General features: G+C 50.1%; 2 protein-coding genes across 4 annotated transcripts; both read left to right on the top strand.

The window, feature by feature from the left end:
• The first annotated feature begins 20 nt into the window (after positions 1–20).
• On the top strand, positions 21–6,490 carry entr1 (endosome associated trafficking regulator 1). 3 transcript variants are annotated; one of them, XR_003597619.1, is made up of 10 exons: positions 21–202; positions 321–445; positions 1,047–1,129; positions 4,156–4,237; positions 4,386–4,459; positions 4,526–4,637; positions 4,716–4,778; positions 5,267–5,406; positions 5,580–5,737; positions 5,860–6,490. XR_003597619.1 is itself a non-coding variant. In XM_028034229.1 (9 exons), exons 1-9 carry the CDS (start codon positions 160–162, stop codon positions 5,960–5,962), a joined length of 825 nt encoding a protein of 274 aa, XP_027890030.1. In that variant the 5' UTR covers positions 21–159; the 3' UTR covers positions 5,963–6,490. The 3 variants fall into 3 exon arrangements, 1 of the variants encoding a protein (XP_027890030.1); XR_003597620.1 differs by lacking the exons at positions 5,580–5,737; positions 5,860–6,490 and adding an exon at positions 4,945–5,155; XM_028034229.1 differs by lacking the exon at positions 5,580–5,737.
• A 6,249-nt stretch (positions 6,491–12,739) lies between these two features.
• Positions 12,740–13,633, top strand: LOC114154810 (myosin light chain 1, cardiac muscle-like). Its single transcript, XM_028034234.1, has one exon. It carries the CDS (start codon positions 12,872–12,874, stop codon positions 13,565–13,567), a length of 696 nt encoding a protein of 231 aa, XP_027890035.1. The 5' UTR covers positions 12,740–12,871; the 3' UTR covers positions 13,568–13,633.
• Positions 13,634–16,946: the final 3,313 nt, after the last annotated feature.

Here is a 16,946-nt window from a genome sequence, read left to right as displayed (position 1 = left end):
GAAACTGCGGTCACGTGGAAACTACGGTTGACGCGGACGTGTTTTCCCGATTCTGGTCGGGTTCTTTTGAGACCATCTGATCGTTAAAATGATCCATAAGAGATCGATAAGCGAGAGGTGACAGCCGAGCCGAGCCGAGCCGAGCCGAGCCGGTTCGTCATGTCCGGACAGAGGGGCGGGAAATCCCTGATCATCACTGACGGTGAGTCCTGCGGTTCGGTCCGGAACAGTCCGACTGCCTGGTTCTGGTTCTGATCAAAACCAGAGCTGATCTATGTTTGGATCAGAACCGATTCCGTTTCAGCTTCTCCTCTCTGCAGATGAGGAAGAGGAGGTCCAGGATGGGCTGAACCCGTTCTCCTTCAAAGAGTTTCTGCGCTGGAAGAACCAGGACCAGAACCAGAACCAGGACCAGGACCAGAACCAGGACCAGAGAGACAGAAAGGTATGGACCAGCAGAACCTGGACCTGATGATGGAAATGTTCTATCAGCGTTACTATTATTATTATTATTATTATTATTATTATTATTATTATGCATTTTGATTCATTGTTGAAATTAAAAGCAAGGTTTGTGATGTTTGATGTTTTTAAACTGATAAAATGAGATTGATGATAGAATCGGTTTGTTTTATTAGAATCCAACAGTTTTATATCAATGAGGGAAAAGTTATGGAAAACGTTTTGGGAAATAAATGTAGGAAAATTCCTGAAAAAGGAGCAGAAGTGAGTCTGTGGTTCAGTGAGACGAGTCCTGATATGATCAGATATCATTTGTTTATGAATCGTTTTATAAATATTTTGTGTGGCTGAATAATTTTCTGTAACTCTGAACCTTCAGTTTTTATGGCGGATTCATTGATTAATGCCTCAGGGTCAGGTAGGGCGACCTTTGACCCAGATTTGGGTTGGGGTCAGCTTTAGCTCACACCTGGAGGAAACACCTGCATGACGCTGACTGAGCAGATCCAGTGAAGCTCTGTGTGTCTGCTGCCACCTGCTGGCCATCGCCGCCACTGCAGCTGTTATATTCTCTGTCCAATCAGGAGGAGGCTTTGGGGCGGAGCTTCCTCTGCGCTAGCGAGGAGGAAGAGGATGCAGATGAAGACGATGGAGGAGAGGAGACAAGGTGGGTTTTTCCCTCTCAGGGTCAAAGGTCGGTTCTTTTTTTTTTACCTCTCCAGGGGCCTTTTGTGGCTCTAGTATCCCTTATATGACAGCAGGCTGACAGGAAACGAGGGAAGACATGCGGCAAATATCGCCGGGTCCGGGAATCGAACCCGTGACGGCCGTGTCGAGGACTCAAGGCCTCCAAACGTGGGTCGCGCTAACCGCTACGCCACCACGACACGCCCAAAGGTCGGTTCTGACTCCTGGACCAGGTGTTCTGTTTATCTGTGCTACCCGTAAATCCGTCCTACCTTGTGGTGATGCGCACATGGATGCTTCGTCACATAGGGTCACCCGACCCTAACCCACTGTGGAACCTGTGGAGGTTTGGTTTCATGTGTTTTATTTCAGCGCAGATTACGGTAAGTTTTATTTCATTTATTTTATTCCTGGTTTTCATTAAGCTGCTGAATTACTTCATGGTTTTACTTTACATGACAGCAGCTTGTAAATATATTTAGAAATGGTTTTAGTTTGCTGCCTGCAAAGTCGTTGTCATGAAGGGGTGCGGTGAGGGGTGGTGAGGCAGACGCAGCGGACCCAGGTAAGATGAATAATGAAATTTAATGAAGAAAAGCACAGTCCAAACAACTGGCAGCTCGCACATTAGACGACGAATTGACACTGAATTGACAAGACATTGACAAGGATCCGACGAGGAACAAGGAACACAGGTGGAGTTAAATACACAGCGGGTAATCACAGAACGAGACACACCTGGGAACAATCAAGAGGAGGACAGGACAACGAAGAGACTCAAGGACACAGAAAACTCGAAATTAACACACAGAAAACACAGAACACGACAGTACCCCCCCCTCAAGGGCGGCTACCAGACGCACAAAAAACAACAACAACAACAAAAAACACAACAAGGGTGGGCGGAGGGGCGCTGGACGGGGGGCCAGAGTCCAGAAACAAACAACAAAAAACGACCCAATGGAGTGGGCGGAGGCAAAGAAGGCGGGAACCACGGAGGTGGTCCGGCGGCCGTCCGCGGCGCTGGAGGCAACGACGAGGTGTCTCTGGGGCCGCCCAGCGGTGGCGGCGAGCACAGAGAGTCGGGGTCTCGGGAGGAACGCCGAGGGTCTCGGTCTCTGGTGCGCCGGTTGGTGCGCCGGCTGGAGGAATGCCGGAGCAAAGCCTCGGAGCCGGCTGCGGAGGAATGCCGGAGCGCAACTTTGGAACCGGCAGCGGAGGAAGGCCGGAGCGAAGCCTCGGAGCCGGCAGCGGGGGAATGCCGGCGCGAAGCCTCGGAACCGGCAGCGGAGGAAGGCCGGAGCGAAGCCTCGGAGCCGGCAGCGGGGGAATGCCGGCGCGAAGCCTCGGAACCGGCGGCGGAGGTGGTGTTTCCAGAAAGCGACAAGGGGCCGGGTCCACCGGCGGCTCACGTCGCTGTCTCCGGGCAGGCAGCGGAGGTGGTGTTCCCGTGGGGCGACCAGGGGCCGGATCCACTGGCGGCTCAGGTTGCTGATTACCCGGACGGAGGAATTGACGGGGGCCGAATCCGGGGGGTGCCAACACCAGTCTTGTCCCCCGGAAAAGCTCCTGCTGCAGGTCGGCGAGAGCTTCAGCCAACGCCCTCTCCTCCCTGCCGGATCTCCGCCTCGGTCCGCTCTGCCTTTTAGGAGGGAACCTCACTCGAGCTGGGTCCATTTTTGAGCAGCCTCACCGATCGGTTTGGTCGGGTCCTTCTGTCATGAAACGGTGCGGTGAGGGGTGGTGAGGCAGACGCAGCGGACCCAGGTAAGATGAATAATGAAATTTAATGAAGAAAAGCATAGTCCAAACAACTGGCAGCTCGCACATGGACACGTTGACAACGAATTGACAAGACATTGACAAGGATCCGACGAGGAACAAGGAACACAGGTGGAGTTAAATACACAGAGGGTAATTACAGAACGAGACACACCTGGGAACAATCAAGGGGAGGACAGGACAACGAAGAGACTCAAGGACACAGAAAACTCTAAATAAACACACAGAAAACACAGAACACGACAGTCGTAGACAAGTTATTGTTCATCAGGACAAAGTACGTTGTTTTTTGGGCTATTTTGTCCTTATGCTTTAAAATATTTTAGTTTAATTACACTCTTTTTTATTATTAAACTTTGCTAAACAGAAGTTAGCGATAATAAGTGGGATTGAAACTGTAATAGCTGTGTAATATTAGTGTATATGAATCATATCCTATCATTTCAGTGACCTGCTCAGTTCAGTGACACATTGTGGCTGATATTTAATAAAGTCTGTCATACAGCAGATTAATGTGCATAAAAGAGTCACACTGATCTGTATTAGTCTTTCATTTAATTCCAATAAAAACCTGTTTACGGTTTTATTCTTACTAACCTCTGCATTTAAAATATTTGAACAGGTAGGATATTCTAGTAAAGGATTAGTGCAAACATCTACAGCTTTTCACTTTAAACAGGTAGATGTTCAGATGAAGGAAGTGATCTTCTTGTGGTTTCGTCATGGATAGAAATTGTTCCGATGCTAAGCTAACCATAACTGCTAAGCTTCCACTTCAGTCACTCTAATATTGTTATCCAATATATTTAACATTAACAACCTGCTATAGTTTCTGACTGTAAACATGACGGTAGCAGTTTTGGACGGGTAGCACGGACAGATAGACTTAGCTATCTATCCGTGCTACTGTAGGAGAATCTGATGAGGTAGCACAGATTGTCAGAACACCGTCAGTTTGGGGTAACGAACCCGGCTGTACCAAGGAGAACCCATTTCCGGTACCAGTCTCTCTCCTCCAGAACCTCCAGAACCTCTCAGGCTTTTCCTGGTTTCTTCTGGACTCCGCTCACCTGAGGCGGGCCGAGTTCTGGAGCTTCTGGTTTCAGAATGGACCCAGTAGAACCTGAGATGGTTCTGAAGGCTCTGGCCTGGTGCAGCTGCTGGGGAGAGATGACCTGGCTCACTTGTGGGTTTCCATGGTAACAGCTGACTCCTGTCCTCCAGGTTCTCCTCCAACCCTGAAGGAGGAGACGAGATGTCCCTCAGCCAATCGGACGCCAGCAGGGGGCGGAGCCTGATCCAACAGGTAGGAAGCACAGGTAGACACCTGGAGCCACTTCGGGAACCAGAATCAAAATCAGAACTGGGTCCATCTCTACAGAAACACCAAAATACTTAAGTGTTTTTAGTAACTACACTAAAAGATTTGAGTTCTGGTTCTGGTTCTGGTCCAGATGAGGGAGGAGAACTCGGCGTTGAGGCGGAGCGTCAGGGAGCTGCAGAGGAGAGCCGACCTCCACCAGTCCAGGTGAGCGTCGACCGACCAATCACAGCGTGGCATGGCGGCCTGTTTACCCAGCATGCCTTGCTGCAGGGCGAGGCGGCTCTCTGAGGAGCTGCAGCAGAGGAAGCGCCAGGAGGAGCAGGAGGCGCAGGACCTGGAGAGCATGGTGCAGTCAGTGGAGCAGAACCTGCAGCTGATGAAGGTGAGGAGGAGGAGGAGGAGGAGGAAGATTGGTTCACACCTGGACTGACGGGTGTGTGTGTGTGTGTGTGTGTTTCAGAGGCGAGCAGCGAAGGCTGAGAGCAGCGTTTCCAGACTGAAGGCGGAGCTTCAGCAGCTGCAGGTAAACCTGGATCCACATACTCACACACACACAAGCTCTAGACAGGAAGCCCAAATGGAGCCTCTAACCAGTGGAGCCCAAAGTGGGTCCTTTGGCCCGGCATCCTGCATGTTTTATTCCCTCCCTGGTACCAACAACCTTCTCAGCAGGTCCATGTTCTTCTTAGGCCTCTAATGATCCATCATTGGATCCAGGTGTGTTAAACCAGGGAGAGACTAGAACATGCAGGATGGCGGCCCTCAGGGGCCACTTTGGGTCCCTCTGATCAAGAGGGTTGAGGAACAACTGGGGGCTCGTCCAGGATCTTTCTGTTATACCGGGAACGGTTCCTCCAGAGGAACTGCTGAAGAGTTCCTCACTGATCTAACTGGCCAAAGGTGCTGACCCGTTCAGGTTCAACCAGTAGAACTTGGACAGAACCGCCTGATCCAGCCTGACAGCAGTGTGTGTGTGTGTGTGTGTGTGTGTGTGTGTGTGTGTGTGTGTAGGTGGAGGCAGATGCTCTGCGATCAGAAAACAACCGTCTGAAGGCTGCTGAATCTGAGGTCGTCATGACGATGAGACAAAACGCTCAGGTGGCGGCCGAGTACCTGAGCAAGTCAGCAAGCCACGCCTACTCCTCCGTCAGGTCAGTATCTGCAGGACACTGAGCGGGCGGAGCCAGCGGGGCTCAATTTGAGTCGTGTTTAATCAAAACAATCGTCTGCCACACTTAAAGTGCACTGAGCATGTGCACCATGTTGGGGTTAGGGGTCACTAGCAATAATCATTCTAATTGATCATAACACTTCCTGGTCCCAGATGACCTGAAGGGACGTTCTTCCTCTGCCACTCTGAGCTGCTCTCTAGCTCCCTCTCTGGAAGCTTCTGGAGTGACAAGTCCAAGTTCCAGATGCTCTCAGCCTGTCCAGATGTTCAGGTCCCAGAGGCCGGAGCTGAGCCGCCATTGGCTGCTTCAGGTCATGTGACCACAGCACCTCAGTGGTTTTCTGGAGCTCACTCTCTAATGCAGTTTCTCCACTTTCCACCAGTTGGAGCCGAGCTCTTCACTGACCTTTCACCTTTCTGTGTGTGTCTGCAGGCAGCTGATGGAGGAAGCAGAGACTCTCCGTTTGGTCTCTCAGCTCCTGCAGTCCATCGATAAGATCTCCAGTGTTCAGCCTGAACACCTGCAGGACACCTGAGGGTGCAGTTGCCATGGAAACGGTGGAGTCGGCACCCTGAGGTTTTACTTTAAGAAGAGAGGAAAGATGGAGGAGGTTCATCTTCATATCTGTCCTCCTGGACTCCAAGATTTTACTGTTATTGTTTTGATTTTTGTGAGATGATGATGAAGATGAAGATCTGGAGGTTTCAGCGCTGAGCTCTCCTCCTCCTCCTCCTCCTCCTCTTCCTCCTAAAGATTTGAACTCGACTTTGATGTAAACCTGCAGGATCAATAACTGTTCCTCCTCTAATAAATTCTCCTTTAATAAATACAAACCTGAAGAATCTCAGTAAACTGGAGAGACGCTGATTTGTTCCAGAAAGTAAAATCTAGACCCGACCAACCAGGAACTGATCCTTAGCCAATCAGGACGCTCCGTGTTCTCAGCACAAAAATATTTGAAAATAAAAGCCTGTGCTGTCCATGTTGGTGAAACTCGGCGCCGCCCTCGACAAGAACAAAGACGATCTGGACCAGGCTGGAGAACTGGTTCAGGAGATCAACCTAGTTTAAATTAAACCAGTTCAGATTAATCTGGCTGGTTAATGAAATTACTGGAAGCAGAAAATAATCTGAATTATCAGAAATAAAAACATTAATATGTAAAACGAGTTTCACTGAAAGGGTTACTGAGCAAAGCGGATCTATAACAGATCTATAGCCATAAGACTGCAGCAACATGTTGCGTTGCTGCCAGACTGCGTTGCGTTAGCCGCCAGATTGCGTTGCGTTGCTGCCAGACTGCGTTGCGTTAGCCGCCAGATTGCGTTACGTTAGCCGCCAGACTGCGTTGCGTTAGCCGCCAGATTGCGTTGCGTTAGCCGCCAGACTGCGTTGCGTCAGCCGCCAGACTGCGTTACGTTAGCCGCCAGACTGCGTTGCGTCAGCCGCCAGACTGCGTTGGGTTAGCCGCCAGATTGCGTTGCGTTAGCCGCCAGATTGCGTTGCGTTAGCCGCCAGACTGCGTTACGTTAGCCGTTAGCCGCCAGATTGCGTTGCGTTAGCCGCCAGATTGCGTTGCGTTAGCCGCCAGACTGCGTTACGTTAGCCGCCAGATTGCGTTGCGTTAGCCGCCAGATTGCGTTGCGTTAGCCGCCAGACTGCGTTACGTTAGCCGCCAGATTGCGTTGCGTTGCTGCCAGACTGCGTTGCGTTAGCCGCCAGACTGCGTTGCGTCAGCCGCCAGATTGCGTTGCGTTAGCCGCCAGATTGCGTTGCGTTAGCCGCCAGACTGCGTTGCGTCAGCCGCCAGATTGCGTTGCGTTAGCCGCCAGACTGCGTTGGGTTAGCCGCCAGACTGCGTTGCGTTAGCCGCCAGATTGCGTTGCGTTAGCCGCCAGACTGCGTTGCGTTAGCCGCCAGATTGCGTTGCGTTAGCCGCCAGACTGCGTTGCGTCAGCCGCCAGATTGCATTGCGTTGCTGCCAGACTGCGTTGCGTTGCTGCCAGACTGCATTACGTTAGCCGCCAGACTGCGTTGCGTTAGCCGCCAGATTGCGTTGCGTTAGCCGCCAGACTGCGTTGCGTTGCTGCCAGACTGCGTTGCGTTAGCCGCCAGACTGCGTTACGTTAGCCGCCAGATTGCGTTGCGTTGCTGCCAGACTGCGTTGCGTTAGCCGCCAGACTGCGTTGCGTTAGCCGCCAGACTGCGTTGCGTCAGCCGCCAGACTGCGTTGGGTTAGCCGCCAGATTGCGTTGCGTTAGCCGCCAGATTGCGTTGCGTTAGCCGCCAGACTGCGTTACGTTAGCCGCCAGACTGCGTTGCGTCAGCCGCCAGACTGCGTTGGGTTAGCCGCCAGATTGCGTTGCGTTAGCCGCCAGATTGCGTTGCGTTAGCCGCCAGACTGCGTTACGTTAGCCGTTAGCCGCCAGATTGCGTTGCGTTAGCCGCCAGATTGCGTTGCGTTAGCCGCCAGACTGCGTTACGTTAGCCGCCAGATTGCGTTGCGTTAGCCGCCAGATTGCGTTGCGTTAGCCGCCAGACTGCGTTGCGTCAGCCGCCAGACTGCGTTACGTTAGCCGCCAGATTGCGTTGCGTTGCTGCCAGACTGCGTTGCGTTAGCCGCCAGACTGCGTTGCGTCAGCCGCCAGATTGCGTTACGTTAGCCGCCAGACTGCGTTACGTTAGCCGCCAGATTGCGTTGCGTTAGCCGCCAGATTGCGTTGCGTTAGCCGCCAGACTGCGTTGCGTCAGCCGCCAGACTGCGTTACGTTAGCCGCCAGATTGCGTTGCGTTGCTGCCAGACTGCGTTGCGTTAGCCGCCAGATTGCGTTGCGTTAGCCGCCAGACTGCGTTGCGTCAGCCGCCAGACTGCGTTGCGTCAGCCGCCAGATTGCGTTGCGTTAGCTGCCAGACTGCGTTGCGTCAGCCGCCAGACTGCGTTGCGTCAGCCGCCAGACTGCGTTGCGTTAGCCGCCAGATTGCGTTGCGTTAGCCGCCAGACTGCGTTGCGTCAGCCGCCAGATTGCGTTGCGTTAGCCGCCAGACTGCGTTGGGTTAGCCGCCAGACTGCGTTGCGTTAGCCGCCAGATTGCGTTGCGTTAGCCGCCAGACTGCGTTGCGTTAGCCGCCAGACTGCGTTGCGTTAGCCGCCAGATTGCGTTGCGTTAGCCGCCAGACTGCGTTGCGTTGCTGCCAGACTGCGTTGCGTTAGCCGCCAGACTGCGTTACGTTAGCCGCCAGATTGCGTTGCGTTGCTGCCAGACTGCGTTGCGTTAGCCGCCAGACTGCGTTGCGTCAGCCGCCAGACTGCGTTGCGTCAGCCGCCAGACTGCGTTGGGTTAGCCGCCAGATTGCGTTGCGTTAGCCGCCAGATTGCGTTGCGTTAGCCGCCAGACTGCGTTACGTTAGCCGCCAGACTGCGTTGCGTCAGCCGCCAGACTGCGTTGGGTTAGCCGCCAGATTGCGTTGCGTTAGCCGCCAGATTGCGTTGCGTTAGCCGCCAGACTGCGTTGCGTAGCCGCCAGACTGCGTTACGTTAGCCGCCAGATTGCGTTGCGTTAGCCGCCAGATTGCGTTGCGTTAGCCGCCAGACTGCGTTGCGTCAGCCGCCAGATTGCGTTGCGTTAGCCGCCAGACTGCGTTGGGTTAGCCGCCAGACTGCGTTGCGTTAGCCGCCAGATTGCGTTGCGTTAGCCGCCAGACTGCGTTGCGTTAGCCGCCAGATTGCGTTGCGTTAGCCGCCAGACTGCGTTGCGTCAGCCGCCAGATTGCGTTGCGTTGCTGCCAGACTGCGTTGCGTTGCTGCCAGACTGCGTTGCGTTAGCCGCCAGACTGTGTTACGTTAGCCGCCAGACTGCGTTGCGTTAGCCGCCAGACTGCGTTGCGTTAGCCGCCAGATTGCGTTGCGTTGCTGCCAGACTGCGTTGCGTTAGCCGCCAGACTGCGTTGCGTTAGCCGCCAGACTGCGTTGCGTTAGCCGCCAGATTGCGTTGCGTTAGCCGCCAGACTGCGTTGCGTCAGCCGCCAGATTGCGTTGCGTTAGCCGCCAGACTGCGTTGGGTTAGCCGCCAGATTGCGTTGCGTTAGCCGCCAGACTGCGTTGCGTTAGCCGCCAGATTGCGTTGCGTTAGCCGCCAGACTGCGTTGCGTCAGCCGCCAGATTGCGTTGCGTTGCTGCCAGACTGCGTTGCGTTGCTGCCAGACTGCGTTGCGTTAGCCGCCAGACTGCGTTACGTTAGCCGCCAGACTGCGTTGCGTTAGCCGCCAGACTGCGTTGCGTTAGCCGCCAGATTGCGTTGCGTTAGCCGCCAGACTGCGTTGCGTTAGCCGCCAGATTGCGTTGCGTCAGCCGCCAGACTGCGTTGCGTTAGCCGCCAGACTGCGTTGCGTTAGCCGCCAGATTGCGTTGCGTCAGCCGCTCCACTCCCCAGAGTTTCAGGAAGCCTGATCATGAACTGAATTGGTTTGAAGTGGTTTTGAATGGAGCCTCCAGCAGTTCGTCCTCCATTGCTGTTAATTAACGTCTCCTGTGCGTCAGATTCACAGGCGTACCAGAAACACAACACAAAGGTTCCGGCTCCAGACTTTAGTTTGTAAAAACAGAAACTGTGTCCATATTTTTTCAAATCTATGTTCCTGATTAATAATCAATTAGTTCCAGTCCTACTTTGGTGAAATAAGCTGAGCTGAATTTTCCAGGACAAGACGACCCGGTTCTGTCTGAATTCACTTCATTCAGTCGTCTGAACACTCAATAGGAAAAACACATGAACAATAAAATCAGACTGCAGTTTGTTATTTCATTACTTTGGTTGAATTTTGATAAACTGCCTTGTTAAGCCTTAAATCAAAACTGCTGCATTGCTTTGATAGACTTAAGCTTTTTTTGTTAAGGTAGCAAATATCTAATGATATTTCTCTTTCTAACTCTTATGTTAATGAGAAGAGTTTGAAACGGGAGCAGCTGAGCGCTACAACTAGCCGGCGGCTCAGTGTGTGGGAGCCGGGAGCAGGGACAGAAAAACAGAAATGTCTGATTTGATTTCTTACCATCTTCAACATAGAGCCTCTAAAACCACACACACAAAAAATCTGGATATTTTTCTATAAAAACTCTGGTGCTTTGAGCGTTAAGTTGAAGTTCTGATTCTTCCCAGATCCTCATTATTTCTACCTACTTATAGATTCTCAGCCATCCAGGACGGAAAAACCACAAAATATTTAAACATAAAGCAACTTAGCAAGTTAGAACTTAAATAATACACAACTTGTATTGAGAGCCACTGCAATAAATCAATATTTATTAGGAATTTTATCAAGTGGAGTGACTCATTAACACTTTTTATTTATAGCCTTACATTTTCAGAAAGGTGTAGCAGAGATGATATCAGTGCCACTGAACCAAACTCATATCTAAACATTTCAATCTTCATTTGACTTTTATGGGTCTCAATAGTTTGTTTACTGAGAAAAACACGTCTGAGTTTCTTCACTCAGTCAGTTTTGGTCCTGCAGCTTCAACACATTCAAAACTTTTTAAACACATTTTACATTTCTGACCCCAAAATGAGTCTTAAAAGACTCCCAGTTTATGGCCCCAGTAAGGAGGCGGGGCTTAGTCCCTGGCTGACATCACGGTTTCTATGGAAACCAGAGAGAGGCTGGAAAAGGGCTGTGCGCGCACACACACACACACACACACACACACACTGCTCTACTGTCCATTGAGCCACTGCTGGCCGGGTCTCATACTCAGAACCAAAACTGAGCCTGTAGAACCAGGCAGGTTAATAGACCAGAACCAGAACCAGAACCGGGGGTTCAGACAGAACTTCAAGCTATCAGTCTCTGCAGTGTCTTTTGTTTCAGAGACACAGAGGACAGACAGAGGCCCGGTCCTCAGCTGCAGGTCCTGCTCAGCTCCTTATCTCTGCTGGAATGTTGATCGTCTCTGAGGGACGAAGATAAAGAGACACAAATAGATCCTGGAGGACGGACAGAGACTGAAGGACAGAGACTGAAGGACAGAGACTGAAGGACAGCTGGACAGAGACGTGTCCACACCCTGACATCTACGCTTCAGTCCATCAAACTGGTTCCAGTTCCTTGTCATCCCCAGTTCTGTTTCCACAGAACTAGAACCATCGATCTGGATCAGGCTCAACGGACCCGATCGGAAAGTTGCAGCACTGGGTCGGGTAAAGATCTCCAGTGGAACCGGTGGAACGGATCCTGATGGACGTCTGGGTGTCAGATGGTGGAGAAGAACCAAAGCTCCGCTGTGATTGGTTGGGACGGGGCGGGGGGCGGGGCCTGGGTTCTGGTTCTGATCAAGTCAATCACATTAGTAGGTCAGAGTGGCAGCAGACTGGTTTCATCCCAGTTTGTTCCTGGACCAGAACTCTCCAAGTCTGCTGGTGGAGTCCAGCCGGGTTCTGGGCTCGGCCCGATCCGCTTTACTGAGGTTCTGCTGATGATACTCAGGTTTATCTATAATCCAGGTTAATCCAGCCTGTTAGTAGATTACAGACATTAAAACCTGGATGGCTCCAAACTTCCTGCTGTAAATTCTGACCCGACTGTTTCTGGACCAGAACCTCTGAACAGAACCTGATCAGTGGATCACTGATCTGATCAGGTAAAGAAACTCTGAGTTATTTTAACCAGGATGTCATTTAAATCTCAGATTAAACCGATTTCCTTCCTTCAGAAATGATCAACATCCTGTCCAGCAGTGGAGCTGATAATCTATAATCTATAATCTAATCCATGATGATGATCCTTCATAATAAAGTTAAAATCCTTCATCTGATCCAAAAGCTGCAGCAGAAACTAAAAGCAGAGATCAGATTCCCTGATAATCCAGATTAGAATCTCACAGAGAAACCCTCAATAATCAGATCCTGATCGGTTCTGGTCGGTCCAGAGGTTCCAGCAGAACCATCTGGTACCACAGTGCAGGTTCTGCCTCTTACAGCTGTCCGGGGTCGTGCTGAGCCGTTTCTGTAGTCACGATGCTACAGGACGGACCAGACCCTTACTTTAACTTGGTCTGCGTTCTGATTGGCTGATTCCTTCCTGGAGGCGGGGCATCACTGGCATGATGCTGCCATCACCTGATCCTTCTTTCTTTCTCTTTTCTCCAACCTCCAGTCCGCCAAACAGAGGGCTGCTGGTACGGAGCCTGGTTCTGGTTCTGGTTCCTTCCTTTTAAAGGGGAGTTTTCCCTGGGCACTGTCGCCCCCTGCTGGTCCGCAGTGACTTTGCTGCTTTTCCTTAGAAATAAGGAAGCACCGGACTGGACTGGACCGGACCGGACCGGTAAAGAGAGCTGAGCGGAGTGTTGCTGCAGCCTGAATCTGTTTATCTGACCCAGTGGGTCCTGCTGGCGGTTCTGGTTTATCTGGTTCTGGTTTATCTCCTGCTGCTATTTCAGTTTTCTTCCATGTTTGGTCCTCGGCTCTCTCTCTCTCTCTCTCTCTCGCCCATCTGCAGCGGCTATAAGCCGCCCGCGGCGCCTCGCCTCCATCTGCGGCGAAGCATGGCTCCAAAGAAGGTGGAGGCCAAGAAAGTGGAGGTGAAGAAGGTGGAGGCCAAGAAGGAGGAGGCGGCGCCCCCGGCCAAGGCCCCGGAGCCGGAGCCGGAGCCCCGGGCCCCGGAGGTGGACCTGCGCAGCGTGGTGGTGGAGTTCAGCCCGGACCAGGTGGAGGAGTTCCGGGACGCCTTCTCCCTGTTCGACGAGACGCCGGGCGGCGAGATGAAGATCAGCTACGCCCAGTGCGGCGACGTGCTGCGGGCGCTGGGGCACAACCCGACCAACGACGAGGTTCTGAAGCTGCTGGGCCGGCCCAAAGCCGAGGAGATGCACGCCTCGCTGCTGGACTTCCAGGCCTTCCTGCCCATGCTGCAGCACGTGGCGCGCGCCAAGGAGCAGGGCAACATGGAGGACTTCGTGGAGGGGCTGCGCGTCTTCGACAAGGAGGGCAACGGCACCGTGATGGGGGCGGAGCTCCGCCACGTCCTGGCCACGCTGGGGGAGCGCATGACGGAGGACGAGGTGGACCGGCTCATGGCGGGCCAGGAGGACGCCAACGGACACGTCAACTACACCGAGTTCGTCAAGCACATCCTGGCCGGGTAGCAACCAGTGGGGGGGGGAGGGGAGGGGAGGGGGCGGCGCCGCCTTAATAAAACACCTACAGCTCTGGCTCTGTGTGTTTTCTGTCTCCAGAGTTCTGGTTCCGGTCCATTTATGGTTGTTTTGTCCCTCAGACTTCCGGTCTCTGTTGCTCCATTAGTGGCTGGCTGGTTCCATCAGAACCGGTCCGGTCCAGTTCAGTGGGTCGGTACAAAGTCCAGGTATGCAGAATAATCTAACCTCATGGAGTTGGGAGCCGCAGCTACAGGGGCCCCGGCTGGGAGCCACAGCTTTAGCAGCGGCGTGGAGTTTCTGCCACACATGGACACCAGGAGACCCAGTGGGTCTGACATGAGAAACTTCACCATCTAACTCAGTTCATTAAAATAACTTGTATCAGATTTTCTTCAGTCATTAATCTCAAGATGTCAGTTTTAAATTGTTTTCTGTTTTAGTTTAACACCAAACTGACAAAGACTCGGAGACACGAGCAGCTGCATTGAACGGCCCTCAGGGGCCTCCTATCTAAACTACACAAGTCTGAAAATCAACGTGGCGTCAAAGTTTGTGTAAATATATGAAACTTTAGTGAATAATATCAAACTAGAGTCAAAACTCACAGAAATCCACTGAAATCTGACGACATTCAGTTATTAAGACCAGGAAGCTTCAAACTCGACGTTTTTATGATTTTAATATTTTAGTGTTTAAACCATGAAACTCAACCACATTTATCCTCAGACAATAACCTGACACAAAATAAAGAAAATAAAAATAAAGGATGTGAAAACTCACTCCAATCATGTTGCTCAGTTTGTGAAACTCGTCGTCTGAATTCATCTATTTATTCTCATTAAACAGAAACCAGGGCTGGTCAGCAGCTTCAGCTTTACTGTGGAAACCAGACACAGAAACAACAGAAGAGCCTCCTGACTGTTGTTGCTGACGAGATTCAGGGCGGCCATCTTGGAGAGGTCAACTGAGTGTTTTATGTTTGACAGGAGCAATGAAGTATCCGCGCATTTAATCAATCATAACTCGCTAAATACTAAACAGATTTTCACGATGTTTTGCTGTAAACTTTATTCAAACAGCTTTCATAGATACATTTACAAGGACATTATTTTTAAAGTGTTTTTGAATTGACTGCCTCATGGTTCAGCATATTTAAATATTCTTAGTGGGAAAAACAGAATAGATTCGGAATAGAATATTTTCATATTGATGTGTGATGAGCATTTTACAAAGAACACAACCAGTCATCATTTTTTAATATATTATTTAGTAATATCAATACATATTTATATAAATAAACAAAATAATACAATCACAGAGAAACAAATATGATTAAATAATAATTAATACTGAATAATATGTGTTAAAGTACAAATGGTTATATACATAATATCTATATATGTTTTATTCATGTTTTCCAGCTGAGCAGTTGCAGCTTCAGATTCATCAGCAGTGAATCGTCTCTCCTTTAACACATTTCTCTTCTTCCTCACATCGTCTTTATGAAACATTAAAACTAAAACAGGAACTATTTTACTTTAGACAGAGTGAAAGAATTAAACATCAATAACAGTCTTTGCCACTTTGTGTCGCATAATATAAGGGAATAATTCAAACTTTAGATTTTCTAAATCTCATTAGCCTTCATAGCTGAACCCGGTGTTACACCGTTAGCACTGTAGCTAATATTAGCTGGTATTTGGCCGGTGGACATAAATACAGTTTAGTAATATTCTATTCACAAAATATAAACGGTAATATGTCCATCTTACTTGTGACACGTTATCCCCCGAGATCTCACAATAGTTCATCGATATGAACAAAAATATCCGGCGGTGCTGAGGCTCCTGCTGCCGTTTTGGTTTGGAGGGACGACCGCTCCAAGATGGCCGTCGGATTTCCAAGATGGCAGCCAGTGCTGCTCTATTATTACATAAACCGGTAAGATGTTTCCCCATCTTAAAAAGAGTGCCATCAACTTTAAAGTGGTCACTTTGTAGCTGATGATTCTAATCTGAATTTAAATCGCATGAATTTAAGCAGCGACAGATTTTTGGCTCTGACTTCCACCAGAGTCAGTATTTCATTGTAGTCTGTTGGTGTTTTTGCTAGTTTATATTCATGGTACAAGTTACATCTGTCTTTTGGGTTATTGTACAATATTTAGTCAAACTTGTTGGACGCGCCTCTGCTGTCAGGTCGGACTAGTGATGGGACCTGAAGCTGCTTCCATGCCGACTTGCATCCACGAAAACCACGTGACTGGCAACAAACTGTTACATGGGTCACGTGACTGCTTCATTTTGTGTGTCGGTTTTCAAAATAAGAGCATGATGAGCCATGCCGCTTCATGGGTTGTTGTATTTGATCGCACCAGAGTATTGGTTTCCAGCAGTGGCCGAAATAAAAGGAACCTTGACCAACATAGTTCACGTGTATTGATCGTTTTGATGATGGTTGTAGGTCCAACTCTGGCACGGCTTCCTTAAGACGGGCTCTTTAGAAACGCCTGAAAACTACAGCAATAAAACACAAAGCTTTAGACATGGATACATTGACAGACAGACAGACAGACAGACAGACAGACAGGTGACACCTGCTTTGACAAAAGTTGCCTCTGGCCGCCTGCCACTTCGGAGGTTTTTAACCGATTAATTCATCGTTGTTCACTCTAAACCACAATATTAAGTAATTAAACACCATAACTGTTAAGAAAAAATGATTATTTTTAATGCTTAATACAGTTAATCTTAAAAGGTATATGGAACACTCTTATTTTGAACAGGGTTGTGTTAAGCATTTAAAACTAAACCAGATGGGTAAGTATTCAGAGACACAGGAACCAAATGCAGATTAAGGGAGATCTCTCAATGGGACCCCCACTGTGAGGCCGGGCCACAGGCGAAGCCATAAAATTAGCATTTTCCTTGGGAGACAGAGACGTTAGATTTCTCAGGTATCTGTGAGGTCTTATCTCAGGATCGTTCTGTACTCAGAATGACCGTGGGAGCCACAGGGGGTCAGGGCCAGCTATCCGTTTCTTTGTCTCAGTAGAAGGCAGATGGTCCTTTGATCTTTGCGTAGATTGAGGGGAGTTTCCAAGTTTCTCTGGGAGTTTCCAGTTGGTTAACAAGAGGAACGCCTAGAATGCATAAATTAAATAGGAAAACACCCACTCAGTATAAAATTTAGTGTCACCACTAAATTGTCAGAAAGTTGCCACTTTTTTGCATTGGCTCTCTCTCCAAAGACGTCTTTGCTTTTTGTTTGTCTCCCCTTGTGTGTCTTTATTTTTATGAGAAAAATGCATATCTCTGTTCCTCTGCAGCTTTGTTGTCGATTGCTTTGTATGAGATTAAACTCTGTG

This window comes from Xiphophorus couchianus, chromosome 12 (genome assembly GCF_001444195.1).
Source record: "Xiphophorus couchianus chromosome 12, X_couchianus-1.0, whole genome shotgun sequence".
NCBI lineage: Eukaryota > Metazoa > Chordata > Actinopteri > Cyprinodontiformes > Poeciliidae > Xiphophorus > Xiphophorus couchianus.
The sequence above is the reverse complement of the archived record's forward strand: the minus strand, read 5'-3'. Positions and strand labels throughout refer to the sequence as shown.